Raw genomic sequence first — 23,950 nt, 5'->3', positions numbered from 1 at the left:
TGTAATGTCAGAGAATGTTTAGCAGCAGGGTCTCCAGCCTGTGCACTTTTAATGTCCTCAAAATATGGGAGAAAAATAAATAATAGTGACAACTATTGGAAACAACAGATAGTAAGCAGTGTTAAATACCCAGTTCCTATTATGAGTCTTAAACATTAATTGCCACCAACGAACAGGATTGGTGGGTTCAGCAGTTGTCAGCAGTGAAAACAATAACCATGAACGCTAGCCACAGCTTTAAAGGAAACAGCAGGTGTGAGCTATTTCACCACAGTGGCAGTGATTGTTTTAGCTTTGATGGTGGGGGCAGGGGTATATAAACCATTTAGTTCTGAATGATGTAGAAATGCAGTTAACTGGGGCTGAAAGGAAATGTGTTAGCACATTAGAGAAGACTTCACAATTTCAGAAAATGAACAGAGAAAATTCAGAATAGCATAGCAGGTGATATTATGTAGTGGGAGTGGAGAAAATCAAAGCCTGTATTGGGAGAGAGAATGTTAGAATTTGGTGAATAGCAAAAGATAAGATATAAGAGAAATAAACACATGAAAATAATACAAAATCAAAGTGAAATATTCAGTCTAATCTCTTATATCTTGTGAAGTCTTCTCTAATGTGCTAATAAGTAACACTGCTTACTATAGAACCCTCATAAGACAAAGCTAGAAAAAGACAATTACATTTTTAAAATGCTGAATATGAGAGAAAACATGACAAATAACTGTAATCTATCTGTCCCTGAAAGAGGACAGCAGAATTCACACGCTCATAGACACACACACAAATTCACACATGGGAGGAATAAGAAAAAAATAACTTTAAAAAATACATGTGTATTTTAAAAAAAGAAAAATATCCAATGTCTTAGTTGTAGACCAAAGTGACCTCCACCGAAATGGTCGAAATATTTGACCAGCATGGGTGGTCAGTGTCTGTTCAGTAGTCTTTCTCATCCATTTTTCCTGAGTCAAGTACTGGTAGAACGGATGCAGGGCCTTAACCCACGCTGTGGCTCTCTGAGCTGCCTGTGCACCTAGGATTGAAGCTGTGTGCCTTCCTCTATCCTGATAATTCCTAGATTTGGTATTTTAGGTTATCCCATAATTTTTGGAGTTTCTGTTCATGGATTCTTACCATCTTCACTGTGTGGTCAACTTTTTAAAGATTATACATTTGTCTTCATTGTGTGAGGTTCTGTCTTCCAAATGATCTAGTCTGTTGGTGATGCTTCTGTAATTTTGTAGTGTCCCTGCAGGTTACCAATACCTCATCTTTAAGGGGGAGATCAATATTTAGAGCACTCAAGGTGAACAATATGCATCCTTAAACCGTATAGGTTCTATTTAGACAGTTATAGTTTTTTCACAATAAACAGAAATGGTGAATTTGATTAATATCTATAATGAAATAGTAGGTTTGCGTAAGGGTCTGTAGTTTCTGATGGTAGAGAGCAGGGGCGGGTGGGAGGTGAGAATAGAGAGGTGTTAGCTCACAAGAAGAGTGAAGGAGGATCAAGAGAAGCAGGCTAGCAGGGGTGCCTCTGGTGAACCAAGCTTGCAGGGACCTTGGTGATGGTCTTCCAGATTCTGGCTGTTGTTTTTAGATTGTAGCGAGCATGTCCCTCGTTGGTGGCAGCGGCAGTGTCAAGCCTTCCAGGCCCCTAGCCATTGTCCTAAGAAGGAAGCTTCCCTGACTAAAGATGATGGTGGTGGCAGTGGAGGTGTCCCAAGATTAAGGTGATTGCTTTCAGAGATGGGGCTGAGAGGGTAGTTCCTGCATTGGCCAGCAGCGCTGTGATGTGTAGTGCTGCATCAGGCTGCTACCTCCAGGCCCTGTCCATTGTCCCAAGGTGGAGGCTAACACCTTGGAGGGGTTGTGCAGGTAGTTGCAGTGTCCCAAGATGGCAGCAGGTGGGAAAGCCATGCGTTGGTAGACGGGGCTACAGCATGGTCACTCTCCTCCTCATGTACGTGTTCACTCCCAGGTTTATATGCTCACATTGACCTAATGTACTGGGGTGAATTCTGGTATGTGCTGTGGTTTAAGGGACTTCTAGATACACAGCAGAGAGATGAGCTGAGGTGATGTTTGTGTCCACACAAAAAAAGTGAGGTCTTGAATGAGGGATGTGCAGAGAAGGAGAGGAAGACAGCAGGGTGTGGGGCAGGACAGACTCTAGGGTGAGACCTGGGTTCCACTTGGCTGAGGCCCCGGCCTTGCTGTGAAGGTTTCCCTAGCCTCCCTTTCTTGATTCCCCATTTGCATGATTATTTTAAGGTACATCTCCTAATGGGAACTACAATGGTAGTTACTACAGATATCAAATAGCCACAGGTTCACAGAATTCTTCTCTAGAACACTTTTAGGAGATTGTTGTCTGGGCTTTTAGCCCCCATCTCCTCCTGACCAGCGGGAGACCCGTGAGGTGGGTAAGCGTACACACTTGAAAGAGTATAACAGCAATAGATGTAGAGTTTCTCACAGTGAGGTAGTTAAACGACACTCTTCAGTAAGTTCAAGTTCCATTTAACACATGACTGTTATAGGAATACAACACGAGCCACACATTGAATCAGAGTTTTTCTACTACCTACATTAAAATAACTTTAAAAACAGGCAAAATTATTTTGTTAACCCAGTGTATTTAAAATACTGCAATGTATGATCACTGTTTTTACAGTGAGATATTTTACTGCCCTTTTTTTGTATTACATCTTCACAATCTGGAGTGTATTTCACACAGCACGTCCCACATCAGACCAGCCATGTGTTGTGGAGCTCAGTAGACCCATATGCCTTGTGGGTGCTGTATTGGACAGCTCTGAACCTGTATTGTGTTTATTGTTCCCTATAATTTCAGGTTTATAGTCAGTCTGCCGTACAATCATTTAAAATTATCTGGACTTTTGGGTCCTACTCCATTTCATCTATTTTGCCAGATAAGAGGTTCATTTTTATTTAGTCTAATCTTTTACCTTTTTTCCTACTTCTCTGAGTTTAAAGTTTTCACTCTTGTAAAATCTAAATACTGAATTCTAATTGCTACTAGGTTTGCAGTCTTTAAATATTTGATTTCTGCATTTTGAGGGATTTATAATTTTACAAATGTGTAATTTATAATATAAGATTCAATAATTTTAAAGAACATAATTCAGTGACTTTTTAAAAAATGTATTTTCCACATTGTGTAACCATCTCCACAATTCTGATTCAGAACATTTTCATCACCCTACTAAGATCTCTTTTGCCAAGTTACAGATAATCCTGATTGACATCTCCAGACCCAGACAGCTAATGGTCTTGTCTCTGCAGATTTGCCTTTTATAGACATTTCATAAAACAAAACTACATTTATTTGTCCAGTGACACCTATGGGGTTGAATGTGGTATGTGGTACAAATTTATCCTCTAAATAAAACTTTGATTTATTTACTTTCTCATCACAAACTCTCCTGAAATATTAAATATTTCTTTAAAATCTTTCATATGATAATTCAAACCCCAAGAAGACACTAAAAAGTTATTGTTCTGTTTTTCATAGTTATTCTGATCAGTAATGATAATGATTGCATGCATATTGTAGAAGATTGATTTTTCAAGCACAGGAAAACAACCAATCAATTTTTTGGTATCTTTCAGACTCCAGGTCTAAGTGTGAGGTGAAGAAATTACCACCAAATCAGTGCAACAAATCTGGGCAAAGCAGCTGTCAGAAACCAGTTTCTACAAAACAAAAGGTTCCAACAGGGAGCAGGGGCTACAGCAAAAGTTCATTTCTAAGCAAACCCAAGAAAGGTAATTCAGGGAAGAAAGCCTTAAAATGTGATTACTGTGCTAAAACCTTTAGTCAAAGCATCTCTCTTAAACTGCATCAGAACTCACATACTGGAGAGAGACCTTATGAATGTGGTAATTGTAGAAAAGCTTTCAGACAGATCTCATCTCTCATTCTTCATCAGAGAGTTCACAATGGGAAGAAAAGCCATGAGTGTGATAAATGTGGGGAAAGTTTCAATAACAAAATAGCCTTTATTCTACATAGAAAAATTCATAATGGAAAGGAAATGTCTAATTGTGGGAAGGGTTTGAGTTCATGCCCATCTCTCAGTGTACATCACAACATCCAAATTGTGGAGAGAGTCTACCAGTGCAGAAAATGTAGGAAAGTCTTTAGTCGGAAGTCATCCCTTTTAGTTCATAAGAGAATTCACAGTACAAAGAAAATACATAAATGCAATAGATGTGGGAGAGGCTTCAAAAAGAAACCAGCCCTTGTTACACATGAAAAAATTCATATTGGAGAGAAACCGCCTAAAAGTGTGAAGGCCTTAAGTCAGAGCGTGATGCAGAGAAGTCACCATTTAGAGAATGCCTTTAAATGTGGAAAATGTGGGAAATCCTTCAGTAGGGTTTCACCCCTTCTGCTTCATCATAAAATTCACGCTTCAGGTAAACCCTATAAATGTGACAAATGTGAGAAGGACTTTAGGCGCCTTTCAACCCTTATTCTGCATCGAAGGGTTCACAGTGGAAAGAAGCTGTACAGATGCAATAAATGTGAGAAGGTCTGTAATCGGCATTCATCCCTCATTCAACATCAGAAAATTCATAAACGGAAGAAGAAGCTCTTTGAGTGTAAGGAATGTGGAAAGATGTTTTCTGGAACTGCAAACCTTAAAATACATCAGAACATTCATTCTGAAGAGAAACCTTTCAAGTGCAATAAATGTAGTAAAGTTTTTGGTCGCCAGTCATTCCTTATTGAACATCAGAGGATTCATACTGGAGAAAAGCCCTATCAGTGTGAGGAATGTGGGAAAGCGTTCAGCCACCGAATATCCCTAACTCGACACAAGAGGATTCATACTGAAGACAGACCTTATGAATGTGATCAGTGTGGGAAGGCCTTCAGCCAGAGTGCACATCTTGCCCAGCACGAGAGAATCCACACTGGAGAGAAGCCGTACACCTGCAAGACATGTGGGAAGGCCTTCAGTCAGCGCACCTCCCTCATCCTCCATGAAAGAAGTCATACTGGAGAGAAACCCTATGAGTGCAATGAGTGTGGGAAGGCGTTTAGCAGTGGCTCAGACCTCATTCGACATCAGAGAAGTCATTCTTCGGAGAAACCCTATGAATGTAGCAAGTGTGGGAAGGCGTATAGTCGGAGCTCGTCCCTGATTCGACATCAGAACACTCATTCTGAAGAAAAGGCCTAATGTTTTAAATCTGTGAAAGCTAAGAATGAGGTTATCAAAGAAGCAGTCACAGGCATGGGGGAAATGTACAGATCTTCCTTAGGGGGTGGGATTGTGTCCTGAGAAACTCCCCAGGGTTGAAAATAGAGTGAATAACACACTTGAAGTACCGAACATCAGAGCTTTGCAACACAGCCCAGTGCAGAGTACCGATCATTCATCATTGCACGACTGACAGGGAGCTGTGCCCACCACTGCCGCCCAGCACCATGAAAGAGCATCATACTGCCTGCTGCTAGCCTAGGAAAAGATCCCATCCTGAAGTACAGTTTCTACAGAACATATTGCTTCTGCACCATCATAAAGCCAAAACTCACAGATTAAGCTTTGTATATTGAGGTCTGTCTGTACCTGTCTCTAATATAAATTCTGTATATATGGGGTGATGTGATGATGTATCCCACTTTGAAAGCCAAAGAACAAAAGTCACTGGTGACTTTTGACCTCTGGATTTGAAACCAACTGAGGCAAGCTCAGGAGAAAGATAAGTCTTTTGAGGATGAAGGCTATTTTTCTTTGATGTTTTATTTCCTAGTGTAGTTTTGAAGAGACTTCACTGGCCACATGCCACACAATGGAATTGTGAAGTCTGGTTTTGTAGATGGGGCGTTGAGCCTGATTTGAGTTCACATGAGTTTGAGTCAGTTCCTCAGAACCAAAACTGTCCCCTAAAAGGGAGTTCCTGGCAAAATAGGATGCTGCTTTCACCTGACAGTCTTTAGGGCGATAAAGACAGCACCTGTAGTGGTGTGCAGCAGCAGTGTCCACCATACTGTCTTCATGGATTTGAAGACATGGTGTGAAGATTGAATATGTCCAAGACAGGCTAATGGGGAAGAACCATGAGGCGGTGGCAAAATGAGGGACTTCAGAGCAGGGAGAAAATTTATATTTGAAAATAAATTGTTTATATTTATATGACTATATATTGGTATTTTCATGTAATACCGATGTGTAATAAGTGACTTGTGAAATGTGTTGCAGATTAAATGTGTGTGTCACCCCAAAATCACATGCTGAAGCCCTCACCCTCAATGTGTCATATTTGGAAATGGGGCATCTGAGAAGTATTTAGCATTACATGAGGGCAAGGCTTCATGATGGGTCATTGCCCTTAGAAGAAGAGATACCAGAGAGCTTACTCTCTGCACCATGCAAGAACATAGGAAGGCAGATGTCTGCACCCAAGGAGACAACCCTCCCTGGAACTGACCTGGTAGACATTCTGATCTCAGATTTCCAGCCTCTGGAACTGAGAAGTTAATTCTGTTGTTTAAGTCCCCAGTCTGTGGTGTTTTATTATGTCAGCTCAAGTGGACCAAGACACTGGGGAGCCTCTAGGTATATATACTGAGCTCTTTTCATTTCAGCTGTTTACCTGTTTCCAGTGTGTGTAAAACATGTCAGAAATAAAGTCAGAGTTCTGTTTTGTGATTAATTATATAGTCAGGCTTTTCTGTTTGTGTTTTCCTTCTGCAAAAAAAAATCTACTTTTATGAATACTTGATACTTGTTAATACAACTTTGTGGAATGTGGGATCACATGAGTTAGGTTATTTTGACTTTGACAAGTGAAAACAACAACCAGAATTGTGAGGAGTGAACATGCATGCAGCATAACCAACTCAGTTTCCCGTTTAAATTCGACCTTTCAGATATGAAAAGTAAGCACTAAAAATAAATCTCCACGTGGAGTAAATGGGTGAGTGAGGGCCTGGGGGAGGCAACAGGAAGCATCTTTTCTCCTCCTGCTTCTGCACACGTGTGCCTCCTCTCCACCTTGTTCTTTCTCCCAGGCTGCCATATGAGTGGTTCCCGATGGAGGGTGGTGTACCTAGAGTGGGGAGGAGCGAGAGGATGACCTGCCCCGGTCACTCACTCCCTTCAGTCTCACTGCCTGTTGGCCTTCTTGCCCTTCTTGGAAACTGCAAGAGTGCATCGGGATGGCAGTTCATTCACTCAGAAGCCGACTTGGGATGGGTTATGAGAACTGCTTATTGTAGCTGCCTTATTGCTGACCCCATCAGAATTCCTCACTTGATCTTGTTAGGCCTATTCTCACAGTTCTGTAGCCCATGAAGGCATTTCTGAGGGCGCCACATAGGCAGTGTGACTTAAGGCTTACCTACCTGTGCTCCCAACTACTAGCAACTCAGTTATTTTCTAAAGGATCAAAACCTTCATTATTTAATTTTTTAGTAATATTCATAAGTTTTAGAAGTACATTCAACCTCAAGAAAATCAATATTCGTTTGCTTTAATCCCTAAAACTTAAAATCCTGATAAAATTTGTTTTATTCACTTGCCTGGTATAGAAGAGGCGATTTTGACAGTATTTTTCTTTTTGTTTTTTAAAAGTATTATTGTGGTTGTAGATGGACACAGTACCTATATTTTATTTTTATGTGGTGCTGAGGATTGAACCCAGTGGCCCACACGTGTGAGGCAAGCACTCTGTCACTGAGCTGCAACCCCAGCCCAGTATTTTGCTTTTAAGCTGTGCCTATGGACTTTCCATAATCCTTCAGTGACATCGTGTCTGCACATTTGTGTGTTGCTGTCCTGGAAACAATTACTCCTAAATCCAGGGATGTACGAGCTGGCTAGACATTGTTCCTGCCCACAGGCATCTGCTGATGACCAGAGAATACAGGGTGTGAGAAAAGGGAAGTGTGTGCAAGGTTCAGGCAGAGGGTGATGATCTCCACGGTGGGGGAGGCAGGTAGGCAGACTGCTTCTAGAGATGGTGATGGTATTAAAGGAGGAACAAGGTGGGAGGCCAGGAGAAAAGTATACATGCATAAATAATGCAGGAGAAGTGGAGTGTGGGGGATGCTGCAAACTCCATCACTTAGTACCCCACAGGTGAGTGGTAAGCACTTAATGAAATATTTCACTGAAAATATTCTAGTAGAACTGGACTGTCTCTGAGCACGCCTTAACCTGAAGAGGACCTGCATGCTGAGGTAAACACTTGGGAACTAGCCCTCACCCCAAACTAAGAGTCACGAGTGGTGAACTTCAGGTAACTAGCCATAGCCAACCTGAAGCCTTGCCCGACACGGAAGGCTTAACAGAAAGATGTGGCCTTTTGAGAACCCCTTTCTATTGCCCTACTCAAGATACTGGACTTCCAGAAAAAAACAGAGTACAGGGCACAAAAAATGCAAGGAAATAAACCTCCCCGTCAGGACAGGAGGCCATCCTTAGAAGTACTGATGGAATTGAAGTAAGAGTGATGTGTTAAATGTTCTAGCAGAAAAAGTGCACAATGGGCAGATATAGATGGGCAATTGAAGCCGAGAGATAATCAAATGGAAATGCAAAGAATGAAAATAATAGATGACAGTGTCTTCAGCAAGTTCATCAATATAATTGAAACTCTGATAAAGAATGAATAAACCCGAAAGTAAGAAATATATGTATATGTCTCCATACTGAAACACAAAGTGTTGCTGGTGTCAAAAGCACCCAACAGCTGTGGGGAAATATCTTTTAGTCCAACAAAATAATTGAAATTCCAGAAGGCATATGGAATATGGGGCAGGAGAAACACCAGAAATGAGGCTAGGAAGTTTCCAAAGTTGATCCCAGAATGCCAATGTGAAGCTCAGAGAGCACCAAGAAACAAGTACCAAAAGCACAGACACCAAGGCAAATTATATTCAAACTGCTGGGAAAATCTGATGTAGTCCACTTTGGGGCTGGGTTCAATGGTAGAGCTCTTGCCTAGCATGTGTGAGGCTCTGGGTTTAATTCTCAGTACCGCATATAAATACATAAATAAATATCCATAGACAACTAAAAGATATTTATTAAAAAATCCCACTTAGTACATGCAAAACACACATTCTTTTTTAAGTGCTCACTAAATATTTGCAAGATATCATTAAACATTTAATAAATGCTAGAAAATTATTACAAAGTGTGTTTTTTGTAACAAATAAGCAATAATAACATGAAGAATGCTAGGCATAAATTACAAATTCCATCTCTTTTAATAGTCTGAACTGTTCTGATTATCATGAGTAACCTTTAGTAGTTTGATTCTTTCCAAAAGTTCTCCCATTTTATCTGTTATGAAATTTATTTCTGGAAAGGCCATTGTGTGTGTGTGTGTGTGTGTGTGTGTGTGTGTGTGTACACATATTTTGCCATTCCTGTTATGGCCAGAATTTGTCATGTCACCTCTGCTGCTCCATCTATCGGTAGCCTATTTTCTCCCTTTTTTTCTTGGTCAGTCTGAATGAAAGTTCATTGGGTTCATTGACATTCTCATAGAAACAGCTCCTGAAGTTTTCTGTTCTTTGACTTCCGTCCTGTTAGTGCGAGATGCCCGCAAGCAATGCAGTTGTCTGGGGACATCCTAGTACTTGTCTTGTGTTCCCGTTTCTCAGGGTTCAGTCTTCCCTTGCGTGATGTCCATTTCAAACTGGATTCTGAACCTCTGCTGCTGCAGTTGCTGGCGGGTGTCCTCTGCAGCAGTGGCAGTCTTTGCTGCAGGGTGCCCTCAGCCAGCAGGACCATACTCTGAAGCAGTGCAGTGGAGCAGAGTCGAGGCAGTGTCGCAGCTCTTGGTGGCAGGAAGATGCCCTCTTGGCATTGCAGCAGACCCAGCCACACCAGTGATTTCTTTCCAGGTTCTTGTGAATCCAAAGAATGAAACCCACAGACAATGGAAGGCAAGAGTTAAAAGAGGATTTAAGTGAGAAGAAAAACAATTCTTGCCAGGTGAGAGGGGACCTAAGGGTAGATTGTCATCCAGGTGTGCTAGTCTAGGAGTTAATATACTACAAGGTAAGGTCACTGGCCAGTCTGCTAAATAGGTGTTAGAAGAGTGCCATGGCTGCTGTCTACATCTAAGCTAAACATGCTGGATGTGGGGAAGCTCTCGGATCAGTCTGGGACTCCCCAACTGGTAGTGCCCTCTTTGTCCTTGAGTCTGTAGCCTTCACTCAGGTCGCACCTGCTCTACACTTTCCGCCATGAGAGGACCGATGGTTAATCTCATGGGGTGGCCTGTACATTTGGAGCAGCCTGTATGGTGATTGCGCTGCCTGCCTGTTTTACTGTCTGTCCTTCTACGCACAATGTCCTGAACACCAACACTCCATATGTTTTGTTCGGTATTTTAAAAGACATTTTAGATAGGTTAAACCAATCCCTATAACTCTTGTCTTTGCTAGTTCTTAGATAAGCATTTAGAGAGGAAAGTAGAATCCATTTAACATTCCTGTACATACATATTTTATTTTAAAATAATCTTTTTAAATGTAGATGGACATAATACCTTTATTTTTATGTGGTGCCTCACATGAGCTAGGCCAGTGCCCCACCACTGATTCGCATCCCCCCCCCCCCCCCCAATGTTGTTTGTTTTGCACCAGTGGGTGAATCAGGGATGCTTAACAACTGAGCACATCCCCAGGATTTTTTTTTTTTTTTTTTTACAGGATCTTGCTAAGTTGCTTACAGTCTCACTAAGTTGCTGAGGCTAGCCTCAAACTTGCAATCTTCCTGCCTCAGCCTCCTAAGCCAATGGGATTATAGGTGTGTATCACCACTCCTGGCTTGTACATATGCTTTTGAAAAGCTTTACCCAATATTTTGGAAGACAAATGGAGCAAAGGTAGCCATGCCTTAATAATGTTGGCCACTTGTCTTTCCTAACCAAAGCAGTGTCCATTTGGAGTGAAGCAGAAGGGCCCTCAGAGCAATTCTGTGTGCCTTCCTTCAGCGCTGCCTTCTTATTGCCACCCAGTGGACAGAGCAGCGAGGGTGTTCACGATTTCTTTGTGTAGACTTTTTCATTATGATGCTTTCATCTGACAGCAGAAAGTACCAAAGATGCTGGATGCACTTTTAGTGTGTCCCAAATCATCGTTTCTGCACACTTTTTTTCTCTTTTGGTGCTGGGCATTGAACCCAGGTCCTGTGTAGAGCAAGACCTCTTCCCTGAGCTCCGTGCCCAGCCCTGCATTACATCAGGGTGCTTAGGATTGACTCCAGGGCTGCTGTGTGCTGAGTAAGCACTCCACCACTGAACACATCCCCAGGCCCCAGCGGTATGAAGTGGTGCCACTCGAAAGTGATTTTTTTTTTCTTTTCATTTTGTTGAGTTTGGGAAATTATCTGTGAATTTGAGTCTCTAACATTCTACATAATCTGTGAAAGGATGGACTTCCTTTAAACGTTATTTTGAGACAGAGTCTCACTAAGTTGTTCAGGCTGGATTCCAGCTCATGGTGTTACTGCTGTTTACCGCTGACGAGTCCTTGCTTCCCGAATGCTGAAGTGTAACACCAGAGAAGCACTCCGAGGCAGTGAAGAGTGCAAAGTAGAAGTTTTATTAAAGGACAGCAGAAAAGACTTCCCCAGGAGGAAAAGGAGATCCAAAAGGCGGAATCTGTGGAAGGGGGAGGTCTTCACATTTTTATAGCTAAGGTCTTTCAGCTTTCCCATACTCCTATCCTTTGTTTCTTGTTACCTTGCTGTGATAGAATGCAGGTGGGAAGGCCAAAAGGTGGGAGATTAGGTGGGCTGGAGGAGTAATCTGGGCTTTGATCAGCATTTCCCTGTTTGCTGGGAGCTGTTCCATTAACAGTTGCTTAGAATGGGCTCCAGGCCTTGGGGACATTAACATTTCAATTTCCCCAAGTGCTGCTCTGGTTTCCTGGACTCCATTCTCTATAATGGCCTCCATTTTATTTATCTTATTCAACATAGACCCGATTTACCTAACTACCTATCTGTAAATCTGGCTTCAATGGCTCTCCCCTTCAACCTCCCGAGTAGCTGGACTTTTGTTATTTTAATTAAGAGAGTTCTCTGATTTAATATCAAGCTCCTTGATCCATTTTGAGTTAACTTTTGAGAGAAAGGGATTCAGTTTCATTTTGATGCAAATGGATTTCCAGTTTTCCCAGCACCATTTGTTGAAGATGCTATCCTTCCTCCATTGCATGCTTTTAGCCCCTTTATCAAATATAAGATAGTTGTAGTTTTGTGGATTGGTTACTGTGTCCTCTATTCTGTACCATTGGTCCACCCGCCTGTTTTGGTACCAGTACCATGCTGTTTTTGTTACTATTGCTCTGTAGTATAGTTTGAAGTCTGGTATCGCTATACCACCTGATTCACACTTCCTGCTTAGCATTGTTTTTGCTATTCTGGGTCTTTTATTATTCCATATGAGTTTCATGATTGCTTTATCTATTTCTACAAGAAATGCTATTGGGATTTTGATTGGCATTGCATTGAACTTATAGAGAACTTTTGGTAATATCACCATTTTGATGATGTTAGTTCTGCCTATCCATGAACAGGGTATATTTTTCCATCTTCTAAGGTCTTCTTCTATATCTCTCTTTAGGGTTCTGTAGTTTTCATTGTATAAGTCTTTCACCTCTTTTGTTAGGTTGATTCCCAAGTATTTTATTTTTTGGGGGGATATTGTGAATGGAGTAGTTGTCCTCATTTCCGTTTCAGAGGATTTGTCGCTGATATACAGGAATGCATTTGATTTATGCGTGTTGATTTTATATCCTGCCACTTTGCTGAATTCATTTATTAGCTCTAATAGTTTCTTTGTAGACCCTTTTGGGTCTGCTAGGTATAGAATCATGTCATCTGCAAATAGTGATAATTTAAGTTCTTCTTTTCCTATTTTTATGCCTTTAATTTCTTTCGTCTGTCTAATTGCTCTGGCCAGTGTTTCGAGGACTATGTTGAACAGAAGTGGTGAGAGAGGGCATCCCTGTCTTGTACCAGATCTTAGAGGGAATGCCTTCAATTTTTCTCCATTCAGAATGATGCTGGCCTGTGGCTTATCATAGATTGCTTTTACAATGTTGAGGTATGATCCTGTTATCCCTAATTTTTCTAGAGTTTTGAACATAAAGGGATGCTGTACTTTGTCAAATGCTTTATCTGCATCTATCGAGATGATCATATGGTTCTTATTTTTAAGTCTAGAAGAAAAAGTTGGTTATGATCTACATACTGTGGGGTCGGGCTCCAAATTCCTCAATAGGACACCCATAGCACAAGAGTTAACAACTAGAATCAACAAATGGGACTTACTCAAACTAAAAAGTTTTTTCTCAGCAAAAGAAACAATAAGAGAGGTAAATAGGGAGCCTACATCCTGGGAACAAATTTTTACTCCTCGCACTTCAGATAGAGCCCTAATATCCAGAGTATACAAAGAACTCAAAAAATTAGACAATAAAATAACAAATAACCCAATCAACAAATGGGCCAAGGACCTGAACAGACACTTCTCAGAGGAGGACATACAATCAATTAATAAGTACATGAAAAAGTGCTCACCATCGCTAGCAGTCAGAGAAATGCAAATCAAAACCACCCTAAGATACCATCTCACTCCAGTAAGATTGGCAGCCATTATGAAGTCCAACAACAACAAGTGCTGGAGAGGATGCGGGGAAAAGGGTACACTTGTTCATTGTTGGTGGGACTGCAAATTGGTGCAGCCAATTTGGAAAGCAGTATGGAGATTTCTTGGAAAGCTGGGAATGGAACCACCATTTGACCCAGCTATTCCCCTTCTTGGTCTATTCCCTAAAGACCTAATAAGAGCATGCTACAGGGACACTGCTACATCGATGTTCATAGCAGCACAATTCACGATAGCAAGATTGTGGAACCAACCTAGATGCCCTTCAATAGATGAATGGATTAAAAAATGTGGCATTTATACACAATGGAGTATTACTCTGCATTAAAAAATGACAAAATCATGGATTTTGCAGGGAAATGGATGGCATTAGAGCAGATTATGCTAAGTGAAGCTAGCCAATCCTTAAAAAACAAATGCCAATGACTGCTTTGATATAAGGGGAGTAACCAAGGACAGGGTTGGGACGAAGAGCTTGAGAAGAAGATTAACATTAAACAGGGATGAGAGGTGGGAGGGAAAGGGAGTGAGAAGGGAAATCGCATGGAAATGGAAGGTGATCCTCAGGGTTTTACAAAATTACATATAAGAGGAAAGGAGGGGTAAGAGAAGAATAATACAAGTGGAAGAAATGATTTACAGTAGAGGGGGTAGAGAGAGAAATGGGGAGGGGAGGGGAGGGTAGGGGAGGGGGGATAGTAGAGAATAGGATAGACAGCAGAATACATCAGACACTAGAATGGCAATATGTAAATCAATGGAAGTGTAACTGATGTGATACAGCAATCTGTATACGGGGTAAAAACGGGAGTTCATAACCCACTTGAATCAAACTGTGAAATATGATATATTAAGAACTATGCAATGTTTTGAACGACCAACAATAAAAAAAAAATTAAGAGAGTTCTTCCTGATGAGTTACTTATCAAGGGGGTGTTTCAGATTAGCAGGAAGTTGTTTTTGCCTAGTGATTTTCAAACCTTAAGGCAGATCATCTGGGGAATTTGTAAAAAGGCAGATTCTGCATAGCAGGTCAGTTTAGGACTCACAATTCTGGAATTGTCACGGATCCTCAGGTTACTACCCGGACAGCACTTGGAGTTACAAGGAATTAGCTTTTACTGTACAGTCCTCTCATCTCCTCGGTCACCTAGTAAGGCACCTTTTCAAAACTCACGGCAGTTTAACTTGCCCTTACTACAGGGTCTAAGGCAACACCCTTATCAAACTTGTCAGTACTGCTACAGCAAAAGACACGAATGTTCACCCCACGTGAAATGAATGGTAGTGGGTGATACACTCATCCAGGGTCAGGCTTTCCCTTTCCACCCAGCTGCCATTCAGTGTTTTTTTTTTTTAAGCAATCTTTTATTGTTCTATTTCTCAATGTCGTAGTTATTAGCTAGCCACAAGACAGCCTCCCTCAGGCCCTGAATTCCACTTCTCAAGTCCATCCATGGGCTCCATTTTGTGGGTGCTTGTACTTTCCTCAGTGTGTCCTAGGGGGAGGTGCCAGGAGACCTGTCCCTCAGAGACCTTGGTGAAACTTTCTCTTAGTAGTGATGGCAGCCTCGAGATTCGCAAAGGGTAGCATTTAGGGAATCCCAATTTAAAGCCCGAAGTCTAAGGTGCACAACTTCACAACTGAAATTGTGTGGTTGGACAGTGTTTTTGTGTACATAGCACACAACGTTTAACAAATTTTACACACACACACACACTCTCACATACACATACACAAACACAAACACACATTGGGGAAACCTCCAGGCTAATTCCCCAAATGACTAACAGCCAAAAGAAATAAAGAGGAGGGGCACAAATTCATAGCCCAGAGAATTGAAAAAGGATTTTTATGGAATTTGGATGGAGATGTAACCTAGCCTGTAGCTAAGGTGACCACAGGAGGTCACAAATGCTGACGGTGTGTAAAGGAGTGGTGGCTACTTGTATCCCAGGGCTCCTGAGAGAAGCAGTGGCTCCGGTAGCCAAGTGGCTGTGCACAGCAGAGTGCAGCAAGGTGGGCCCACCAGAGTGTGTGTCCGAGAATACAGACACGGATAGCACAGGCTCCGGGAGAATCAGGAATCAGTAGAGCTAGGAGCCACTGACGGTCCCTACACCAAAGTGCTCACAGTTGGAACTGGCCCTGTAAAATGGCAACAGTGTTGGAGAAACACTGAACCAACACTCAAGTCTGTAGAAAAGAAACAGTATAAAACATACTTTTTTAAAAAAACAATGTTACTTTTTTAAAGTTGTAGATGGACATAATACTTTTTTTTAAATTTTTATGTGGGGCTGATAAACCCAGCTTAATTCCCTCTTAAGATTGGGAGCTATCTTGTCACAAAGACATGAAAAGGTAATTTCAGCTTTACTATAAATTACTGCGATTTCTAAACTTGCTTGCAATGCCTGCCTGTGCCTTGAACTCACCCACGCCTGGTTTTCCCTGACCAGATAACAACCCTCTCTGGAACTTTAGTGGTGCTTCATAAATTCCGATGTTGGTATCTAAATTTACTCTCTAAGTGCTGAACCATTTAGACCAATAACCTACTACCTGCTTTTGTATTATGCTTGTCAAAATCCTGTTATCTGTAAGTTCTCAAGACACCCCCCTTTTGCAAATTTCTGTGCTATAAAACTGTGCTCCTAGAGAGCTGGGGTACTGTCTTCTACCCCACGGGTTTTGGGAGGGACAGCCCTGGCCGGTTGGAATTACAGGCTTGCTTTAATTTGATTTAAATTGGAGTTGGTGGTCTTTTTTTTTGCTTCATGGCTTAACAGTGCTAAGGATTGAATCCACTGCCTCACATGTGCCAGGCAAATGCTTTACCACTGAGCCACAAGCTTAGCCCCTAAAACATAACTTTTGGGGATTTTTCTTTTAGGTAAGGTTTTCAGAAAACCCATGGGTAGATTTTGTTTCACAGAATGACCCAGCAGGCATGGGGGCGACACCTGTGATCCCAGTGGCTTGGGAGGTTGAGACAGAGGATCATCATTTCAAAGCCACCTTCAGCAATTGAGGCCCTAAGCAACTTAGCGAGACTCGATCTCAAAATGAAAATTTTTTAAAAGGCAAGGGAGCTGGAAATGTAGTTCAGAGGTCAAGCACCCTGGGTTCAATCCCTGGTGCCAAAAAACACACACATTCAAAACCAGAGTGATCTATATCACCCCAAAATGTCTTGCCTGGACAATAAATACTTGTTGTAAGCCAAAAAGGGAGATAAAGCAGTTATTCTTTTAACTTCTCCATTTTTCTTGCAGATCAACTTATTGTCCAAGTTCTCAGGGCACAGGAAGAGATGGCAGCTTTCCGCAGGGTGCGTGCTGGGCTCTTGCCTCCGGGGGGCGTAGGGGGAGCATGTCTCCACTTCTGCCCTCCAGTTTAGGGAGGGGTGGCAGGTGCTCAAAGAAATTGAAATCCTTGACTCCTGTTCTGCCATTGGGTTTTTTTCTTTTGAGTTTAAAACAGTTTTCTTTCTTTTTTTTTTTTTTTTTTTTTTTTTTTTTTTTTTTTTGAGAGAGAGTGAGAGAGAGAGAGAAGTTTTTAATCTTTACTTTTTAGTTTTCGGCGGGCACAACATCTTTGTATGTGGTGCTGAGGATCGAACCCGGGTCGCATGCACGACAGGCGAGCGCGCTACAGCTTGAGCCACATCCCCAGCCCCTTAAAACAGTTTTCAAAGGTGACTCCAGAGTGGATGCTGGCGTTTCTGTGTGGCAGTGAATAAACCTTTTATTTCATATTTTTTAATTTATTTATTTTGCATTTCATTTTTTGTTTCTTCTGCTAGAATGGAACTCCACAAGGGCAAGAAGCTGTGACAGTTATTGCTGCATCCACACCAAGAGCCTTAAGCTGGTCCATCGCAGGTGTTCAGTAAGTGAACTAATATCAAGGCTTGACTCATCTCTTTTCTTTTTGACCTCAGAGGCACTGGGACACTGAGCACATCCCCAGCCCTATTTCATATTTTATTTAGAGACAGTGGCTCACTTTTGCTGAGGCTGGCTTTGAACTTGTGATCCTCCTGCCTCAGCCTCCTGAGCTGCTGGGATTACAGGAGTGTGCCTCCGCACCCGGCTCATCTCCTTTCTTTATAGCCACATTGGGTCCAATATTTGTGAGTGAGCTTTACTTTTAAAATACACAAGGGCCTGACCACTTCTCACTATTGCTACTGTTAATCCCCCAACCCATCTTTCTTAGAGTATCCCAGTAGCCTCTTACCTGTTTTCCCTGTTGCGTATCAGCCTTGGCCTACTGGAATCTACTCTTCATTGCATACTCTTCAAGCATAAATCAGAACATGTTCCTTGGGCACACAAATCTCTCCGATGCCTCTCCACAACAGACCATGGTCTGTAGAAGGCCCTGCCGCATCCTGGTCCTTGTTCCCTACCATTCTTTCTCTCACTCATGCTTTCTGGCTACCATGGCCTCTTTCTTGCTGTGGTTGGATAGTCACTTTTTCTCTGGACTCGGTGCTTTATCCAGCCTTAAACACTGCCTGGCAAACTTCCCCTTAGGACGTTACGCCAGCTTTCTGTGGAAGCATCACATTTTTGCGAGGCCTTCCTTGACCAGTGGCCTGTCACTTCCCACCATCCCACAAGCTGTGCCTGTTCTAACTTACTTTCTCCATGGCACCACTTCTTCTCCTCTGTCTTTTTTTTTTTAATCTTTTTTTTTTTTTTAGTTGTAGATGGACACAACATCTTTATTTTTATTTGCCTATTTTTTTTTTTTTAATGTGGTGATGGGGACTGAATCCAGGGCCTCAGGTATGCAAGGCAAACACTCTACAAAGCTACAACCCCAGCCTTGGCACTTCTTACTAGAAGTAAAATGTATTTGGTTGTTTGTTCATTGACTCGTTTCTTCCTGAGACAGTAAACCGCAAGAAGACAGGGATCTTTGAGCCGATTTGCCTTGCATTCCCAAGGTTCAGAAGTACCTGGCTCAGAGTGCTGCTCAGTAGACATTTGTTGAATGAACAATTGGAAGGCCCTTCCTGAGGTAGCACCGAATCCTTACTGGTGCCTGCACTGTATACAGGAGAAAGGAGGTGCCGATGCATTCTAGGAAGCAATGACGACTTTTTTTTAGATTTATTTATTCATTAGTTCTAACTGGTTATACATAACCGTAGAAAGCTCCTTGATTCATCATACACAAATAAAGCAGAATCTTTTACTTCTCTGGTTGTGCATGAAGTAGTCACACAATTGGTGCAATCATACATGTACCAAGGGTAATGATGTCTGTCTCATGCCACTGCCTTTTGAAGGAATAATAATAAAGAAGAGACAGAGACAAGGTGCAGAGGCAGGAAAGTGGCAGAGTGGCTGAAAGACCTTTATTTGTATCAACATGTTGCATTAGGTCATTAGTACCACAACCACATTATTGTTCAGAGTGTCAGTAAGGCTGCTTGTTCTGCAGTTACATTTCACAGTTACAGTATGCAATGTCAGGAGCTTTGTGTAGTTCTCTGAAGTTACTGTTAGGTGGGCAGCTCCAGGAGCACTGGAGCTTGGTGAAACACTGTAGCTATCTAGCAAGTAGGTTCCTTTATTCCCTAAGACTAAGGTGAAGCTGATAGGACTCTAGCATGCAGGGCATTGCCATAGCAACTGGGCATCCTATGCCTTTGCACAAACTTTCCCAGGTACCAAGCATGCCACAGCCCTGAAGTCATCAGGGACCCCAATTCCAAACACACAACTCCTACAGTCTTTCTCACCCCTTTAGCCCCTCCCTACTAGACCTCTTTTTATAGAAACTTTTTTTTTTTTAGTTTTTAATGGACCTTTATTTTTATTTATTTATTTATATGTGGTGCCAGCATCCAAACCCAGTGTCTCACACATGCTAGGCAGGTGCTCTACCCCTGAGCTACAACTCCAGCCTGAATGGACCTCTTCTGTCAAATCAGAAAGAAAATCAAGCTGTTTCTTCTCTATAGCCCAAGTTCAGTTATGGCATTAGGTTGGAATTGTTAGAATTTCCTGATGTATTTTTCCTAATATCTGTTGGATTTTATATAATTGGAGTTGCCAAATTAGGGCTTTCTACAGAAATCAGCATGTCGTCATCATCATTGTTTCTTTCAAAAACAAACTTAACCCAAAGTGGTGACAAATTGATCTTTTCACTTGCTTTCACTGAGGGGTTAGAAGGTTCACAATTCACAGAAATCACTCCCTCTCCCTTTTTTTTTGTACTAGGGATGAACACAAGGGGCTTTACCACTGAGCCTCATCCCTAACCCATCTTATTTTTTGAGAAAGAGTCTGGCTACATTGCTAAGGCTGGTGTTCTGAAATTGTGATCCTCTTCTTCTGCCTCTCAAGCTGTTGGGATCACAGGCATGTCCTACCACTCCCAGCAGAAGTCCCCACATCATTCAGACAATTAACTCTTTTTTCTTACCCAAACTCATGGTTTCTGGATTTGTAATCTTACTGGCTAAGAATCTGGTTCCACACAGTTTTGAGGTAATATTGCTGTTCTCATATGTCTTTGAAGTCTGGCTATTTTTGTAAGGGGTTCGTCAGCTATTGCTTCAATTTTATTCCTGTTCCTGTTTTCCCCATGTGTTCATTCAGTTCTTTCAGTTTTTTTTTTTATCAAATAGCTTGTAATTTGTGTATAGAGATCACTTTGAATCAAATGCCTGACCTGTTCCAGTGCTGCTGTTCAATTTTCCAAAGCTACACAAATATTTTCATTAGTTGGCTCTGAAGTTTTCATGCATCTAACATTTTGTTTTCTGAAAGCATCATATTCTTTTGATTCATACTATCCATGTCAAGTAATGACTGCCACTTTGAGTCTGTGATTTTACAGTTTGAAATGCTGGAGTGACAGGTTCTACTGTTTTCTCTTTTCAGAATATTAGTAGTAGTTGGAAAAATGAACTGAATTCACCAAGTAAGGTGTTTTCTCCACAGCTAAAAAACATTAGTCTAGATTTAAAATGTTATTTAGCCTTTTATCAAGTGACTCTGGCGTTTGGTTCTAAATTGGAAATCATCTTGTCAATGCTCTTATCATTCAAGGTATTTTTAACTACACCAGTCAATACAGTAGGTGGGCAGAAAATGGATTTTAGATTACAGTTCTCTTCTGATTCGAAACCAGTTTCTGTTACTTTTGTCTGATATTCAAGGTTAGTTTCAGAAGTGTTCTGTGAATCTTCTGCCATTTGTATAATCAATTTGCTGGGAGACTGTTGTTTTTCTTAGCTTTTGGAATGAATGACACACAACTTGTACATCAATGTATTCCAGTTGATATTGGAATCTACGATTCATTGTTGGTTCATTAGATCCTCAGGAACCACTCCACTGTGAGAATACTGCATCAGGTACAGTCCACTGGGCCTCAGAAGTCTCAGAATGTCCCCAGTTGTTAGTCTGACCCCAGTATTTTTCTTTTGCGGGAGCTTTTGATACCTTCCGTTGACTTCTACCTGGCCTTGCCGTCTTGCATATCCTTACAACACAGATGTTCAGGTGGGTTGGTTGTGGCATCTGCAATCCCAGCAACGTGGGCAGCTCAGGCAAGAGGATCCAAGTTAGAGGCCTGCCTGGGCAACTGAACAGGCTGGTTCAGTGGGTGCAGTCCATAGTTGTCTGGCTCCACTGTCTCTGGGCTGGTACCAAAGCAGAGCATCACCGCCACCTGCCAGCTCCCAGCCAGGGCTGCACGTGTCTCTGTGAACGGTCAATCCAGCAGTCCGACCTTTCTGCACACGCACTTGACCCCGTGCTGTGGATCTAGTGGTTCACCCAGAGCAGGCCCAAAGCCTAGGCTGGGAGAGACCACCTCCCCTGCACCCCCAGGATGGAAATGGAAGTGGTATTTGAGTCACATTTCCATCAGTGTTGACTATGCTTGCTGTTTCTGAATCTGTCAACTTTACATGCTCTTTATCAGTCTTATGAAAATTAGGGACTGAACTCACCCCACCAAGAGAGTTATACTTTAGCTTAAAATATAGCTAGCCTATATTTCTTATTTATCAACATAAGACTTCTTGAATTCTTGGTCTACCAGTAATTTGGTCTGATTGTTCTCTCTTTGCTAGTTAGAGTGTGACCCTCCTCCTCCCCCACTCTTCTCTTTGAGAGCTACTGTTTTTTTTTTAAGCTAGTTCTGCTGTTTTCTTCCTTATCCTTCCACAGTTTGGTGGAGGCAAACTTTGTTTGTTTGTTTTTGGTACCAGGGATTGAACTCAGGGGCACTCAACCACATCCCCAGCCCTATTTTGTATTTTATTTAGAGACAGAGTCTCACTGAGTTGCTTAGTGCCTCACCCTTGCTGAGGCTGGCTTTGAACTTGTGATCCTCCTGCCTCAGCCTCCTAAGTCACTGGGATTAAAGGCTTGCACCACTGTGCCCAGAGAGGCAAACTTTTAATACCCTAAAAAAAAAAGCATTTGGTTGTGGGCTAGGGTGTGGCTCAGTGGTAGAGCACATGCCTAGCATGTGTGAGGCACTGGGTTCAATCCCCAGCACCATATAAAACTAAAACAAAATAATGCTATTGTGTCCATCTACAACTAAAACCATTTTTATAAAAAAATATATTTTGTGTTAATTGCCTGTCCAAAAATATCAGTACCTGGCCTCATGCTTTCAGTTATTATTGGATCGGTATTTCTAAGATTATAGTAATTTTACTTCATAACTTGGCAGATGCTTTTCTGTATTCTGTCATTGATTTGAGAGAGAAAACTAGCTTAATTCTGTTTTTTTTAAATTTTTGTTTTTAGGAAAGACATTTTTTGAAAGCTTTCACAATGTTCTCATATTCAGTATTCTGTGATTTCACAAATGTATTTCTGGATTTTCCCCCTATTGTTGTTTTTGCAGTTAATCCTGTCCACTATTCAGTAAGGTATTCCAAGCGGAACATGAATGACTTGCTTCAGCCTATAAATATTCTCAATTATTTATGATACATTCTTCTTAAATTCTGTTGATTTTTAAAAAATCATAGTAAGATGTGGACCTTCTAAATTTCCATGTCCATTTTCATATTTTTCTGTCTCTTTATGTATTTGGAGATTTTCCTTAATTTTCTTTCACAACTTGATTATTACAGCAGTAATTCTTTTATTCTTGGGAGTTTTGTATTATTATTCCTTTTAAAAATAGTTTCCTATTTTAAAAATGCAACATCTCTTCATATCTCAGATTATACTGGAATTCTCACTTTCCTCCCTTACGACACAACTTGACCTTCTGGATCTAGTGCTGTCTTTTGGCTATTTTCATGCAGATGGCTCTCACCACATGTGATGACCCCTGACCACCTACACACATTCTCGAGCTCCATGGTGTGGCCACCCTGTGTAAATGGAAGGGGACTCTGGATGTTCTCCTGTTGCTGAATGCCATGGGTAACAGGCCCTCCATGTGCACAGGGAGGGGTGCAAGCCACGGAGAGGCTCCCACATATCAAAGAGGAGGCCTTCCCTTAGGTTGCTACTCTTCACTCTCAAGCTGCTGAGGTTATTTGTAAATACAGTTTCTTTAATGGTAATTTTTTTTTATCACCTTATTGTTTAAAACTTATAACTACATCCTGAGTTCAATTTCCATCACTATGAGAAAAAAATTTTTTCCAACAATACATATAAGACTAAATTTCTGTGAGCAGAACATCCTAGTTCCTTCCCCAGAAGGAACATTGACCAGTTAGATCTGTTCAGAACTTTTCCTAAGCATTTTTTACTTACATAAATCCCTTACTTTTTTTTTTCTCCAGTACCAAAGATAAACCCAGGGGTGACCTAGTAGTGAACTACATCCCCACCCCTTTTTACTTTTAATTATTTTGAGATAAGGTCTCACTAAGTTGCTGAGGCTGGCCTCCAACTTGTGATCCTCCTGTCTCCCAAGTTGTTGGAATTACAAGTGTTTGCCATTGCACCTGGCTAGAAATGTGCTTTTAAGTATATAATACATACGAATTCTGCAATTTTTAGTCTTTTAATCAAATCCATACCAATATCGTCAGCCCATTCTTTTTACCTGCTGGATAGAACTTGCAGTTGTGAATGCATTGATGGAAACTGAAATTTGTTTCCTAGGGTCCACGAGCCCGAGCCCAGAGCAGCGAGCGGTGAGCATTCAAAAGGCTGCCTCCGCTGTAGCTGGGGTGACAGCACTCACTCCACACCACTGACAGTGCGTGATAGTGTACTTTAAACTTGCAACTTAATGCTGGTGAGGCTGAGC

General features: G+C 41.5%; 1 protein-coding gene across 8 annotated transcripts in view; it reads left to right on the top strand.

The window, feature by feature from the left end:
• The window catches only part of LOC308637652 (zinc finger protein 667-like), a 71,594-nt gene that overhangs the window by 15,510 nt on the left and 32,134 nt on the right, over positions 1-23,950 (top strand). For 2 of the 8 annotated variants that reach the window (XM_081274246.1, XM_081274244.1), the window contains exons 6-8: positions 3,643-3,798; positions 16,960-17,015; positions 17,490-17,575. In XM_081274246.1, the coding sequence (XP_081130372.1) occupies positions 3,643-3,798; positions 16,960-17,015; positions 17,490-17,575 (298 nt within the window). Of the gene's footprint in view, positions 1-3,642; positions 6,694-16,959; positions 17,016-17,489; positions 17,576-22,903; positions 23,940-23,950 lie in introns of those variants that run through there. The other 6 variants (XM_081274240.1, XM_081274237.1, XM_081274247.1 and 3 more) reach the window with 5 other exon arrangements.

Source organism: Spermophilus citellus (genome assembly GCF_964194105.1).
Source record: "Spermophilus citellus genome assembly, chromosome: 18".
NCBI classification, from domain to species: domain Eukaryota; kingdom Metazoa; phylum Chordata; class Mammalia; order Rodentia; family Sciuridae; genus Spermophilus; species Spermophilus citellus.
This window is presented reverse-complemented; position numbering and strand designations above follow the sequence as displayed.